The sequence below is a fragment of the Pyxicephalus adspersus genome, chromosome Z, assembly GCF_032062135.1.
Source record: "Pyxicephalus adspersus chromosome Z, UCB_Pads_2.0, whole genome shotgun sequence".
In the NCBI taxonomy this organism is placed as follows: Eukaryota; Metazoa; Chordata; class Amphibia; order Anura; family Pyxicephalidae; genus Pyxicephalus; species Pyxicephalus adspersus.
Window position 1 is genome coordinate 73176562 of NC_092871.1, and position 15130 is coordinate 73191691.

General features: G+C 38.5%; 1 protein-coding gene across 3 annotated transcripts in view; it reads right to left on the minus strand.

The window, feature by feature from the left end:
• ARPC5L (actin related protein 2/3 complex subunit 5 like) overlaps window positions 1-15130 on the minus strand; it is a 92426-nt gene that overhangs the window by 44501 nt on the left and 32795 nt on the right. For all 3 annotated transcript variants that reach the window (XM_072431876.1, XM_072431875.1, XM_072431874.1), the window contains 2 exons: window positions 12792-12863; window positions 12236-12412 (listed from right to left, as the gene is read on the minus strand). In XM_072431876.1, the coding sequence (XP_072287977.1) occupies window positions 12236-12412; window positions 12792-12863 (249 nt within the window). The remainder of the gene's footprint in view (window positions 1-12235; window positions 12413-12791; window positions 12864-15130) is intronic.

The window sequence follows — 15130 nt, forward strand, 5'->3', positions numbered from 1 at the left end:
GTAGTCTTCTTCATGGAAAAATAAGACATCCCCTGAAAATAAGACCTAGGGCATATTTTGGCATTTCAAAAAATATAAGACAGTTCCTTATAATCGGGGAAACAGGGTATGATGTGCTTTGATGTTTGTTTCAGGGTAAGCACCTGGGAACACAGGACTCCTATCAGCGAGGGACTCTCTCAAGTCAAGGGACGCCCCGGAAGGGAAATCCCTCTTCTCCCCAATTCATAAGGAGGAGAGGGAGTGGAGTGTTCCCTTACCCCGCCGGTGGAAGTGTCAAAGCTGGCCGCGGTAAATAACCATTATTCTTTTTTTTCCTTTTGTTAACTCCGAAGGAGGCCACAACAAGGAGGCTGAAGAGCCGTATGCGGCTCCAGAGCCACAGGTTGAAGACCCCTGCCTTAGACAGTATGAAGCATGCATGTTAGCCCCAAAGTGCAAAATTTATATTTATTTATATTAAATGTCATTTGCTACTTGGCCACCCAATCAAACAGTACATCCAGGTCATTACATGAACCGTTTAAGTCAGTGACATTGCTATTATGAATTTGGAATTGAGCTCTGCCATGTTCCTTTGTGTACACAGAGCTAAAAAAAAAAAAAAAAAAAAAAAAAAAAAAAAAAAAAGTGTTTAATAAATTTGCCTTTTCTTTATCCCCAGTTACCAACCCAGAGACATCCTTTAAGGGGCCTACATGCTCAGATCTGATCTTTTTGCTTATTGAAATATTGTAAAATATTTGGGGGGTTTGCCTTACTTTCTTTTGCAATCTGTCTTTCATTTTGAAGTTTTGCACATTTTATCTCCTTTTTACATCTTTTGGTATATTCTTTAAAGTTTTCAAACGATGAAGGTGATCCATCATTTTTATATTTTTGGAATGCCCTTTTCTTATGCTTTATGGCTTTTTTAACATTAGCTGTGAGCCACATAAGTTTAAGAGGCTAAAATTAAAACTTATTACCCATTGGAATACATTTTTTAGTGTGCATGTGTAGAACAGACTTGAAACATTCCCATTTCTGTTCTGTGTTCCTTGAGGATAATATTCTCTACCAGTCCAAGTCACAGAGAGCTTCCCTTATTAATGCAAAATTTGCTCTCTTAAATTTAAATGTTTTCATCTTTCCTGTTTACTTACATTAAATGAAATCATATTATGGTCACTGATACCCAAATTCTCTTTTTTATGCACATCGATTATAAGCTCTGCATTGTTAGAAAGAACTAGGTCCAGCAGAGTATTTTTTCTAGTTGGGACGTCTTCAAACTGTACCATAAAATTATCTTGTAATAAATTAATACATTTTCTACCTTTTGCTGTTCCTGTAGTGTCATTACTCCAGACAATGCCCAGGTAGTAACTTTCCAGTTTTTGCCGCTTTTTCTATCTGTGCTAGTAAATGAGTCTCTATTTCTTCCTTAGCACTGGGGGGCCTATAACAGACTCCAATAATTAATTGCGTGTTATTTAATCCCACGTACAGCTCTACCTGTAATGCCTCAACCTCCCACACCTCCCCATTCCAGAGAAACTGGTGTTAGAGATTGGCAATAATATGTGTAGAGTTGTTCATGTTCTGATGCCATAGTAATTACATTTTAGAGGGAGTTAGCCCTAAGCTCATATTTCTTGCAATGCAATTGGCTTCGGGGTTCCAATTTCAGGCTTCTATACACACTTGCTTTTGAAACAGCAAACTCAATGTTAAATTTTCACAAGCTTTTACATTTCTGACCCCTTTATCTTAAAATTCTTTAAAACCGGGGGCTAAGTACTGGTTACTAGTAGCTATGAGGATACCCTGTGTACCCTTGAAAATACAAGATTGTTAGGATCAGAGGTTTAGGAGATAGGAAGGTTTAACCACAAAGTTGTTAGGCTGCATAATATGACAAGCAGCTTTCACACAGACTGCTATCACATTGTGCTGCCGATTACATTATACATGTAACCTTGTACACTGGCACCCGGCTGTGTATATTTCATACGCAGTTTTTTTAGATAGAACACCCTCATATGCTTACAAGTGCTCTGCATTGAGGAGAACAAGACAATGGATATCCCATCCCAATCAGCTAACATATGCTCTGCAGTGATGAGAGGTGGATACCAGCTATTATTTTAACCTGCAGCCTTAAAGCATTAATGTGAGCTGCTCATTCTACATCAGCAGGGGCTGTTGAAAGCAAACAGGTGTTCAATCTCAGACATGCACAGCGAGATCGGAATTTTCAGGAAGACATGTCACCTAATCTCACACCTGCATGGTTTAAGATCAGGTGATATGAGAAAGAACCCAGAAAATAAGAAATGATGGTGGTGTTGGCCAGAATAGTCAAAACAAAGGGGGAAGCCGAGCCAGTGCAGGACCCGCTGGTCCTAATTTGTTGACAGAATAAAGACTTTCATTGCTAGAGGTATTTGATTTATTTACCCACAAAAGTTGTGTTTCAACTTGATTTAGCCATACGGGGCCCATTTGAAGTTTGACTGAATTCACACTGGTAGTAAGGTTGCATCTACTGCTTTCCCATGCCCGGAACTGCTACTGCTTGAAAAACAGCTAGGCCTGAAAAAGCCTATCAGTTAACACCTGTTATTTATCCCAGGTGTCTAGCAGTTGTAACTAGTCACTTGGGAGCAGTAAATAGCCCAGTTTTTTTTTTTTTTACTGCTAATGAGAACTAAGCCTAACTTATTACATTACATTTATTACACTACTGCATGGGGTTACTTAACAAAAACACGGGAACACTAGGAAGTGTGGTTTCAATACACGACATGGAACTAATAGGGCTTAACAAAAAAAGATGGAAAAAAATGGAACATTTTAAGGGGGCAGGCAATAGAAAGTTGGAAGAAAGTATAGGGAGTAGGTAGAACACAATATTAGGCATTACTGGATACCTATGGCATAAACAACTAGGAGCACTAAATTTGCTGTATCTTGCCACACCCACTTGTTGGCCATCCGGCTAAAAAAAAAAAAATTCTGAGAAAAACACTGTAGAGGTTAAAAAATTTTGAACTTTTGAGTTGTTTATCATGGGTCACTTGCTTTAAAAGAAAATTTGCTATGCAACTTATCTGTTGTCAGAAATATCTGTCAATCCCAGGTTCCCTTGTGGGTGCTGGGATTGAATGAAGTTTTGCATGAGAGTTACATCATCATATCCCAGCGATCCCAGATTGTTGAAGATCAGAATGTCAAAGAGAAGAAGGGAGAAGATGGCAGCACCAGCAACAGAAGAGGGACAGGTGAGTATGCCCAGGGTTTATTTAGCTGCACTTAAAATTACTTTTTATGCATGGCAGTTGGCCACCAGTAGGTGGCAAAGTATCCTCATGTAAAGTGTAACAAACACTGACAGCTCTGTTCTGTCTAACCCCAGAGACATAAACATAAAGTGGAGCTGTTCCAGGACATGCGACTCCCATTACAAGCCAAGATTGTTTTGTAATGGCATTTTGTAGGCAACAAATATTTACATTTATACTAGAGAAAACTGGTATTAACATTTATTTGGATGGATTTATTTAGGTGACAAACATCTGTTTCTTCAATTGACAAGTACTTATCATTATAGTTCCATATGTTTTTAGCACTACTGAAAAAAGGTTTTTAGTTTTGGAGCATGCTTCAATACGTTTGGGGTCCTGTTCCAAAATGGGCCAACAACTGTTTTGCTAGTCACACTCACAACAACCTTAACACCTGACTATTCAATGAATTTTCAATATTGTCATAATCTGTATATGTGTAAAGGAGATTCCTGCTATTCTTTAAATGTTTAGTACGGGAATGAAGCAGGCTACATACCCTTGTCAAGAACATAGGAGGGTTTCCACCTACCCAGGACTGACACAATGAGAGCCAAGAGTTCCATTACAGAACGATAACACTGGCTATAGTATTAATGACACTGAGCTCCCACGAGCCTGGCCACGGACATGATTTCCATCCTTCTGATTAATGTGAGTGTAACAACGTTTTCATAATAAAATTATTTTAGGTAGTAATGCTTCAGGACAGTGTGATTTCTTGCTTCTTTCATTTACCAAAATGTACCCTATGCTTGCTGAAGGCAAGACAACTAACATTTTAGGAAGGTTGGATGCTGCCTTAACAAAAGTTTTAAGAACAGCAGAGGGTACTGTTTGTAAAGGACTACTTCTAAGTCAAAAGGTGCAATACAAAGTACATCCACAAAAGGGTGGATAGTAGCTGCTGTCTTGAAAGATTCGTTGAAACGGTTACTGGTAAATATACGTTTACCTAAATCATCTTTCACCGTAGCACGAGAGGATAAAAGAACTTATCAGGGTAAAAATAGCTTAAAGAACATTTCTTGCAAAATCACTGGTGCATGCAATCTCCACAGTAGTGAACAAGGAACAGTTAGTGTTTTTTTTTTCAATTTAGTGATTTTTTTTGTAGTTTTATTCCTAGCATCTTGTAACTGTATTGCACATGGTTTACGCTGTGCAGAGCAGGGCAACTAAACTAATAGGAGATATGGGGGAGCTCAGCTAGGAGGATATTTAAGGTAATTGCAAAGGTATTTCACAGAAAGGTCTTGAAAATGATGGAAAAAGACTCCCCCAGGATGTAATTTAGCACATTTTAGAGATTATTTTAGGAAAAATCAGGATTCCTTCTACAAGCACAGAAAATAACTGTGTATTTAAGTTTACATAGAATGATGATTCAGGGAATCCAGAAGGATTTTTTTCCCCTGTTGGGAGTAATTTACCCATGTTTTATAAGAGTTTTTTGCCTTTATAAGGATCAATTTTACATATAGTTTCTTTCTGAAATATGCAGGGGGGTTGAACTTAATGGACTTGTGTCTATTTTACCCTGTCACATACATATACAATTTTTTGTTATATATAAATAAAAATTATACACCAATATAACAGAATAGACTGGCCAACAGTTGTATCTCAGTTCCCCTACATTGTAGTATGGCGTACAATATTGAGAAGTGCTGAGAAGTTCCTGGCTTGCCACCTTCCAGATGCAATAGAAAACTGAGAGTGGGGGCATATGACAGCCTAATATCTTATATTTAACTGCAAATATCGGGTGTTGGCAATTCTTAAAACTTTTTTTCCTTTTTGAAAGAAGCTGTGATGGCAGAGGCACAAGCAAGTTTCACGTCGTCGTAGTTACAGGCCGTCATGAAGTTTTTGTTTCTCCAGGGAATCTTAGCAAAGGACATTCACACAGAGATGTCACAAACACTGGGGGAGAAGCATCCTTCCTACAGGACTTAAAACCTGGATATCTCGTTGCAAAACTGGGCATTTCACCGTTGAAGATGAGCCCTGCAGTGGGCGACCCCCAACCTCAACTGACCCGGCAACCTGCGATGCTGTTCTTATGCTGATTATTGAGGACTGGCGAATATCCACAAAAAAGATAGCCCAGATACTTTACATCTCACGGGAGCGTGTTGGGTTTGTTATCACCACTATCCTAGACATGCGCAAGCTTTCAGCGAAGTGGGTGTGAAATGTTTGAACAGTGATCAGAAGAAGGAATGAGTTGAAGCATTCAAAAGCCATTTTGGCCCATTTTGAAGCTGCACAGGACTTTTTGGCTGGGTTAGTGACTGAGGATGAAACCTCATCTATCATCTCCACATCTATGATCCTGAAACCAAGTAACAGTCAAAGGAATGGCGCCACAGCAGGTCCCCGCGGCCAAAGAAGTTCCAAACCCAGAAATCGTTTACAAAAAAGTTATGGTGTTCGTTTTCTGGAACAAAGGCGGTATTCTGTGGGTGGACTATCTACTTCAGGGCTCTAGTATCACCGGACAGTAATATGCTAACCTCCTGGACCAGCTGAAGGAAGCAATTAGGACGAAACACCATGGAAAGTTGACCAAAGGGATCTTTTTTCAGTGCACACAATCCTGCGCACACGTCCAATGTTGTGGCTGCCAAATTGAACACCCTGGGTTTCCTATTGGTCCACCATCCCCCCTACTCACCTGACCTGGCCCCTTCAGACTATTATCTGTTCCCCAATTTTAAAAAACACCTGAAGGAACATCAAAGAGATGCTGAAAGCTGGTTTGCAGCCCAACCAAAGGACTTTTATTTGAACGGTCTAGAAAAGCTGCAAATACGCTGTAACAAGTGAATCAGTCTCAGGGGGGGGAATATGTTGAATATGTGTTATTTCATAACTCTGGCTCTCCAGCCAGGAACTTCTCAGCACCCCCTCGTATTTTATCTTAACTGCTACAGCAGTATCCTGCAAGCACACACATCGTTTATGATCAGGAAAACTGGTAAGTATGCTGGGAATTGTTTGTATTGTGTTTGTTCTGTGAAAGGAACTGTATGCATCTTTTAAAAAAAAACAGCAAAATATTGTTTTGAACTTTTGCCATTTACGTTTTGCTTGCTGGATTGTTCAAGGGGCAAATCAGAGGTATTCAACTGTCATTGAGCTGGGCTGGGCTTTTGGTGTTTCTGTAAATTCACAGAGAAATGGGCAGGCTTCAGGCACACCTGTCCAATTTATTATTGTTTTATACATTCCAAGATGGAGCTCTTCTATGTACAATGACGTTGAGACTCAACTTTTATGGTGGTTATTCTGGTCTGTGACACCTCTAAGAAGCTTTTCAGATTACACTGCACAACAACGATTTTGATACTGGGAATACCATGTGATTTACATGATATCGAGTGTGCGGATTCCAAATCTGAACTCAGAATTTGTACAGATTTTAAGTTATAGGCATAATATAGCTGTTCAAATGATATTGTATATTGTGGTAATGTATATTTACATGAGAACATTATAACCAGGGCTGTGGAGTCGAGGCGTCGGAGATAATTTTGGGTACATGGAGTGGGAGTGGGATAAAAATGTACCGACTCCCGATAAATTTAAATTCTAATAAAAAAATACAGAAAGTTCAAATGTCCTATTTCACAAACAATAGTCATAATAAAGTATTTCTCTGATGTAAGAATAAAGCCCAGTGAATAGTTGTAGTTCTACTAGTGTGAAGTTCAGCTGAGCTAATATACAACCTGACATTCACATTATTGTTATCCGGATTATGTACATTACAGAAAGTGTTTTCATTTTGTTTTGGATATAGTGTGTTTAACAAGTTCATTTGAGTGTAAACAAAAGTAATGATGTAGGTGTAGGTGAGTGCTATGGCCTGATGTGTGTTCAGGCGTCCTGTCTGCATTTCCCATATATGCTCCCATCTAGGGCTGAAATTATCATTTTGCACACCACCTAATACTAGGAAGTTAGTTAGGTGGCCCCCCTGGCCCTAGAGCCTCCCACTGCCCTGTCTTCAGCAGAACATCAGCAAACACAAGATAAAGGCAGCAGCATCTGCGCAACTTCCTGTGCGTGCTAAAAGAGCTTAGAAGAACTTGGAGGCAATGCTTTTTGGATTCAACTGTAAAGCTATGTACACAGGTCAAATTTTTCTCGTCTGACAATCGGCTTCGGCCAGATATCGTGCGAGAATCTGGCGTGTGTACAGCCCCCCGTTGTTCATCATCTGTGGATCCGTCGCTCTCCCCCTCCCCTCTCCATAGAGCAGAACGGTGCTGTATGTACGGAACTCGTTCATGCATCGTGCGGTTCTTATCGTTGGAAAGGATCGTAAAAGATCCTTTCCAACGACAAGAATTGCACGTGTGTATGCAGCTTAAGTGTTCATGTTTATTTTAAAACGGCATGGCTGCTTGTGTGTACTATGATGGGAGGCTGTGTGCATGTTTCTGGATAAAACTGGAGGGCTATGTGTATGTTTGTGTGTATGTTGCAGGAATGTATGAATGTTTGTGTATAGTGCATATTGTGTGCATGTTTTTCTGTATAGTACAAATTATGTCTAAGATTAGTGCAGAGCTATAGCTTGTGTGTATAGTGCCATGTTGTATGTATGTTTGCAATAGTGCTAGACTATGTGTATGTTTGTATTTAATTTAAAGAATATGCTAGTTAGTATAAACATTTTATATTTTAGTGAAAGCGGCACCCCATTCACAATGAAAAAAAGTCTGTCAACAAACATGATAAAGTCTGCTGTTTATGAGCACTTTACATAATCAAGGGATGGTAAACAATTATGTGTGCCAATGTATTGTGCTGTTTATACTCTGCATCATGGATTGAAAGATCATCATGCAGCTACTCTAATTGGCAAATTGAGGCAAGTAAATAACTGTTGCAGCCAGTGCCCCTAAAACAGATGCCATTTTGAAAAGACGTGCAGGAAAAGGAGCCATTTTGGATCAAACAACATGCTTGGGAAGCACTTATTTGATAGTAAAGCGTTTACTTCTTGAAATAAAATACTGTCTTGAAGAACTAGAGAATGAAAATGTTTGATTAACTGAAAGCCACTTGACACAAGTAAAAGCACTTGAAAATCTACTTTCTAACCCCTTTACTGTTACCAAGAGTTTGCAATCTGAAGATTTTAACACCTGGTTAATTCTTCTTGAAATGGAAGAGCTTGATATATTGCATGAACAAAAGTGGAGTGTTAATAGCTGATGGCATTGTATCGTCAATGAAGAAAATACTGGATAATTAAATTTTGTTAGCTGCTAATTATGTTGATTCAATGAGCCAAGTTTTGTTGAGTGATGCTGAAAAAAAGGGCCTCTATGATGAAGCAGTTAACAAAAAGGGATTACTACCTGAAACACCACCACTGGATGAAGCTTTAAGCAGGATCATCCTCTTCAAATGAAGAATTAGACTGATTCCTACTTGGACAAAATGGAACAATCAACAGTAAAGCGACCTTGCATATGCGCGAAAGATTTACGACCAGAAAATGTCCATTAAGAGATTCTAGCAGGAGTTTTTTTTAAAGAATTAAAAGAAGTTGAAAAATATGATCCCTCGTCGAAACTGACTGTAGAAGAAGTCATCCTTGTTTATCCCAAGATTATTAGTGATGTGGCTAGAACAGCAATGCCACCCACCCAAGTCAGTGTTGAAAGACTATTTTCAGCTCTAAAATATTCAAGTCAGATTTAAGAGCTTCTATGAAAGAGGATCTTGGCAGAAGGAATTCTGTTTCTTAGAACAACACTACACTGAGTTAGTTTTGGATTGCATTTAACGCTGTTCTACTCTACAATTATTATCCAAGTTTAATATATAAACTGTTTTAGGTTTTCCAGCTTTTGTTTTTGTTCATGTAATTAAGCTTTGTTCTTGCTTTAAAATTACCAAAGAATGTGGTTTATATCTTTAAACTGGTAAAGTTCCTGTTCCTGATTTTTTTGCATGCTATGCTACTACTTTATAGCTACTTGATAAAAAAACAATAAATAAAACCTTATTGTTTTCATTTTTTTGTCTAAACTGGCCATACCACTATGCATGCTGCCGCCTCAGCTGAAGCACATCCCCTGGTGGCATGCATTATCAAGGAGCGGCTGGGCATGTCCGGTCAAGTCAGTGAGCTGACATCAGAAATACCGTATTTTTCGGACCATAAGACGCACTTTTTTTCCCCCAGAAGTGGGGGGAAAAAGTCCCTGCGTCTTATGGTCCAAATGTATCAAAATGTATCCTTCCCAGCTGCTGTCCCGTCTCCTGTTCAGCGTGACTGTGATGTTGGTTTTTAATGCACATAAAATATTTTAGGACACTATTTGTTTCAGAATCTTTTTTTTCTTCATTTCCCTTCTCTAAAAAACTGGTGCGTCTTATGGTCCAGTGCGTCTTATGGTCCGAAAAATACGGTAGGTATATAAGGCGAGGTGGACCAAGGGCTTGTCTCTAGTGCGAAACCATCTTATTGGATAGTACAGCTAGGTCATAGTGAGTCTGTTTTAAGCTAAAGATGAGTAGGCACAGCTGTGTTAATACACCAGACAATTTTTGCTACATTTGTGGCAAATCTACCCCGTGTGATCAACGCAAGAACCTTACTAAGAGGGTGAGATTTGCTTACACGTATTACTTTGGATGTGAAATTGGAGATCAGGATAAAAGCTGGGCACCTCATATCTGCTGTCAGGTGTGTTACGTTGGCCTAACACAATGGTTGAATGGGAAAAGGAATAAAATGCCTTTTGCTGTGCCTATGGTTTAGCGTTAGCCAAAAGACTATCACTCGGACTGCTACTTCTGTATGAATAAAATTGCTGGGTTTTCAAAGAAGACTAAATCAAAAATCGTCTATCCTGATTGTGAATCTGCTCTGAAGCCAGTGCAACATGATGCAGAGAACCCAGTGCCATTTGCTCCTTCATCTGTTGTTACTGACAGTGACATGTCGGATGAGGAACAGGAGGATGATGTCGATGGTAATGAATGTTATGAAGCCCAATTTGAAGAGGGTGAGCCACATTTTATAAACCAATCAGATTTAGATGATCTAGCAAGGGACCTGTCTGAAAGAGAAGTCTGAACTGTTAGCATCCAGATAAAAGGAGTGGAATTTGCTACAAAAAGGAACATCAATTTCACACTTTCGCAGGTTATTACAAGCTGGAAAATGACATTTGCTTCTGTACCAACGTGAGTGGTCTGATGATAAAGTTAGGTTGCGAATACATACCAGAGCAGTGGAGATTGTTTGTAGACTTCAGCAAAGCAAGTTTGAAAGCTGTATTGCTGCATAAAGGTAACAAAAAACTTTGTTTGTTCCTCTTGCTTATGCCGAGGGAATGAAAGAAACATACAAATCCATGGAGGTCATTTTGAAATTGATTTACTATTCAGAACACAAGTGGAACGTTTGTGGTGACCTGAGGGTGGTGGCACTCCTTGGCCTGTAATCAGGATATACAAAATTTTTGTGTTTTCTGTGCCCGTGAAACAGTCGTGATGACAGCAACCAATACAAAGTGAAAGAATAGCCACCGCGTAATTAACCTAAGATCCTGATGTCCTAAGCAGAATCAGACATCAGATTTGGATTCAGCGCACTTGTTTTAGTATAGGACACATGGATTAGACCAAGTAGCAGACAATATTAATTTTTTTGTAATGTAGTGTTATTTCCTTCCCCTTGTGATGCTCAAAAGGAACAGAGGATGTGTTTAATGGGCCAGGGATGAAAAATATTGACAAAATGTTCTAAGCAGTCCTAATTTTACAAAAAAAAGTCTGTAGCTGTACCTAATTAAAAAATGTCAATACTTCCTGTAATGAAAAAAAGGTGAAAGGAAATAGGGACACAAATGGCAATGGAATTTAAATAGCACCTAACAGTCCTCTTTTCAAAATTAAGTTTTAAAAAAATTGCAGTAAATATTATTATTAAACAGGTTTTATACAGCGCCAACATCCTATGCAGCGCTGGAAATAGGGGTTGCAAATGACAGACGAATACAGTGACAAAGGAGGAGAGGACCCTGCCTGAAGAGCTTACAATGTAGGAGTTAGGGGTTGAGAAGAATTTGTTACTATTTCCCTTTGTCCAAACAAAAGCAAATAAGAAATAAAGAAAAACTAAAATCTACTTGGATCACCATAAGGGTCCCATCTTTCATAATCTCATTATATACAACTGTGTGAAATCACATCCCTCCATTTCAAAATCTTAATGTATTCATAGTTAACCTGTTGTGTTAAGTTACTATGCCTAAAAAGCAGAAGTAACGGACAGCTACCAGTCTTTGGAAGGTTGACCTTGAACGTTGTGTCTTCAACCTCGAATGGACTGACCAAGTATTTTTCGTCCAACGCGGCAACAAAGCCCTGTGTTTAGTGTGAGACGACATCAACAGCACTTTCAAGCAGTCGAGTCTCAAGTGGCATTTCGATGCCAAGCACGCGCATGCATACAGAGACACCACAGAGGAGCGGAAGACTGAGGCTGCTCGCTTGCAGTCACAGTTGGGAAAAAAAAAACCTTTCTTTGGACACTTTCTTGTTTCTTTTGGCCCAGTATGCCTTTTTGACTTTCTGAAACAGCCTAGTAGTCCCAAAAGTTTGCTGATCCCTGTACTAAAGCCTCACAATTTTGTTAAAGTGATAAATAAAAATTGATGTGTTAGATAGCCATAACAAACTTTTAGTCCCAGGGTAAAAACAATGACAAATTAACAGGAAGTGTGTTGCTGGCAGGATTAATAGGAGGAAATAAAATAAAAAAACTGCAGTCAAAACCTCCAAGGACAGTGACTAGTGTGATGCTACAGGTATTGTTTCATGTTACCACCTAGATTTTCAAGGTTTCTATTCTGCTCCAATTTACATACCTTTTCATGCCATTGTAGCAATATAGCGCTGCTGTTCTCTGTAGGCTTTTCAAACCCTTTGTAGATGTATTTCATAAGCAGGTCAATCCCATTTCGATCCAGTGTTTTCACTGCTTGCTCAATCTCATTACTTTTAAATGATGTCAGGACTTTAAGTACAACTGCCTGGGTTCGTTCCTGAGTGGAGAAGGGTAGGAGTTTAGAAACAAGCAAAGCCATATCAGTGTATTGTTTTAAAATGCTTTTAAAGTTCAATCAATGAAAAATGTCCTGATTGTTCTATTATGAATGCAAGTGATCGAAATTTTGTTTTTTGTCAGGTGTGCATTGTAAACGTATGAAGTACTGTACCTTTGAAAGCAATTTGAAGCATTAATAGCCAAAATCTTTTTGTAGTTTAAAGCCAGTATGGTCAAGATAGAAAGACTCGTAATATTACATACGTGACATTAAAATATATTAATAATTTTAGACTTGCCTAAGAATATGAAATCAGGGAGATATAGTTCTTTCTATTTCAACACCTAATTCAGTAAATTGGAAAGTTGGCTCTTACTTTTACTAACTGGTTTTTGGAGTTGACGGGAGAATTCCGGAAGGCGGCATGGAAAGCTCGAACCAGGTCCCCTGTACATCAAGCAGTCAAGGATAACACATTTTTAGTACATTTTAAACATGAGTCAATAAAAAAGCCAGAACTAAAAAGAAAAGTCAGAAGAACAATTCTCCTTTCATCTTTGAAGGCATATTGTAGAGGAAGTAAAGCCAAGTACAGATACCAGATGATTCCTGCCGGAGATGAACAGTCGTGCAAATCTTGGGTGAATAACTGACATGTGTACAGCATTGCCCCAATATCATTTATCAATGCACCATTTCAGATTGCTGAACACCTGTCATACACTACTAAGGAAGACAGCACAAGTGGGTGCTGCTTGCCTATTCTCTGCCCTCCTGTCTCCATTCAACAAAATAGTGCTTGTTAATTCATCACTGAAAATAGATCATGAAAAATCTTTTCCAGCAACAATCCTCTGATGTCTATGAGACGTCTGTATGAGGCTTAAGGAGAAGCAGGTAAATGACCTACGTGTTGGATGATCCAGCCTTTCTCCTTCTCCAACACAGTGACAGAACCCTGAAAAAACGTACCATAGGTCGGTTATCAGACAAATGATTAATGCAGCTAGAGCCTGTATACCACTATTGTAGAAACAACCACATCCACTATTTATAAGATTGAAGATCCACAAGATAAATAAAATCATTCTCATGGAAGACTTTACTTCCCTACACAGCACAGAGGAGAGGTTCCGCAACAGCCGGTTCTACTGGTTACAGTTTCAGGAGTCTCCTGAATACAGAGAAGTATCTAACCTTGCAATCTTAACTGTATAAATAAATGGGAATTACTAAAGCTCGCCAATTGTGGAGATGCTCCTTGACGACTTGATTGAATGAGGTCCTTGTAAGCTAATAAATTGTATTACATAAAACGTACAAAACCCATAGCCCCTGACCCTTCCTTTACTATCCCCCTTGTTCTTTCCTTATGTAAATTGGTTCTAACCCCTTCCTACACTGGTCAAGATTGTTCAATACTGGTTTTACTGGAATTCTATGTTAATAATGTCAGTTATTTTTGGTAAGTAATTTTAAAAACTGCAATAAAAAAAAATTAAAAAGAAGCAGGTGCACTGGGAGAACAATGTTAGAGAGGTAAATGTAAATTTGTTAATGGCAGACAGTTCTTTTCATTGAAATGCATCTATGCATACATTTTGTTTCCTTTACTTAATTTTTGTATAATGCACACAAATATTAGAAATCAAAAGATAAAATAAAATATTATAGATACACAGTGTGCATGTTTATTGTATATTTAAATGCTGACCTGGCAAATAATAAATATTCAGTGTAGTTCAGTATTTAAAATGATTCACTCAAAAGTACCAATTGATAAAATAATGTTCCGTGGAAAAAGTAAGTATACCTTTGACCTCTGTAAATGGTAAGCTTGAAGAATATTACCTCCTTTAGTGCAAATTATTTTTTGTAGGCATTTTGTTTTTAAATTACAGCCAACTACCAGCCAGTCTAAAATTGTCTTTAACATTTACCTTTGTGAATTTTGACCACTCCTAATGCAAAATTTCTTGTTACACAAAGCTTATACATTTTTTTTACACTTATATGCATAAGTTGCCTGTTTCAAAACCCAGTTCAATTCCTAATGCGACCTTTGATCATGCTAGGCAATAAAAATGTTTCTATGAGCCAATTCTTTATGCTAGTGTTATGTGGATCATTATGTTGTTGAAAGATCAATTTTTGGCTCAACTTCAACTCCTGCATGGAGTTTGCTGGTTCTCTCCGTATCTGCGTGGGTTTCCTCCCACATCCCAAAATCATGCAGTTAGGTTAATTGGCTTCCCCCTAAAATTGACCTTAGACTACATTAATGACATTTGACTATAGTAGGGACATTAGATTGTGAGCTCCTTTGAGCAACAGTTAGTGACATGACTATGGACTTTGTACAGCGCTGCGTAATATGGGTTTCTTTAGGGTTATTGGAGAAGCCGTTGAGATAAAAATGTTGTCTATAAAGCATAATTACTGGACGTCAAGAGATTAACTGGAATTGTATCTTAACTAAAGTGAAGAGATTACTGGGATGGAATTGCATCCAGGGCATTACAGACAATGTGCAGGGAAAAGAGTAACAAATGTATTCAAGGTCGAGGTGAATTTTTAACAATTTGCAATTAGAGGAATAAACCAGTTCCCTAAAGGGTGAAAGGAGTAGGTCCCGCAGGTTAGCACACACACCTGAGCTACAATACAGACAGCATTACATATGGAGATTTAGGTCATGTAGACTTGCCACACCAT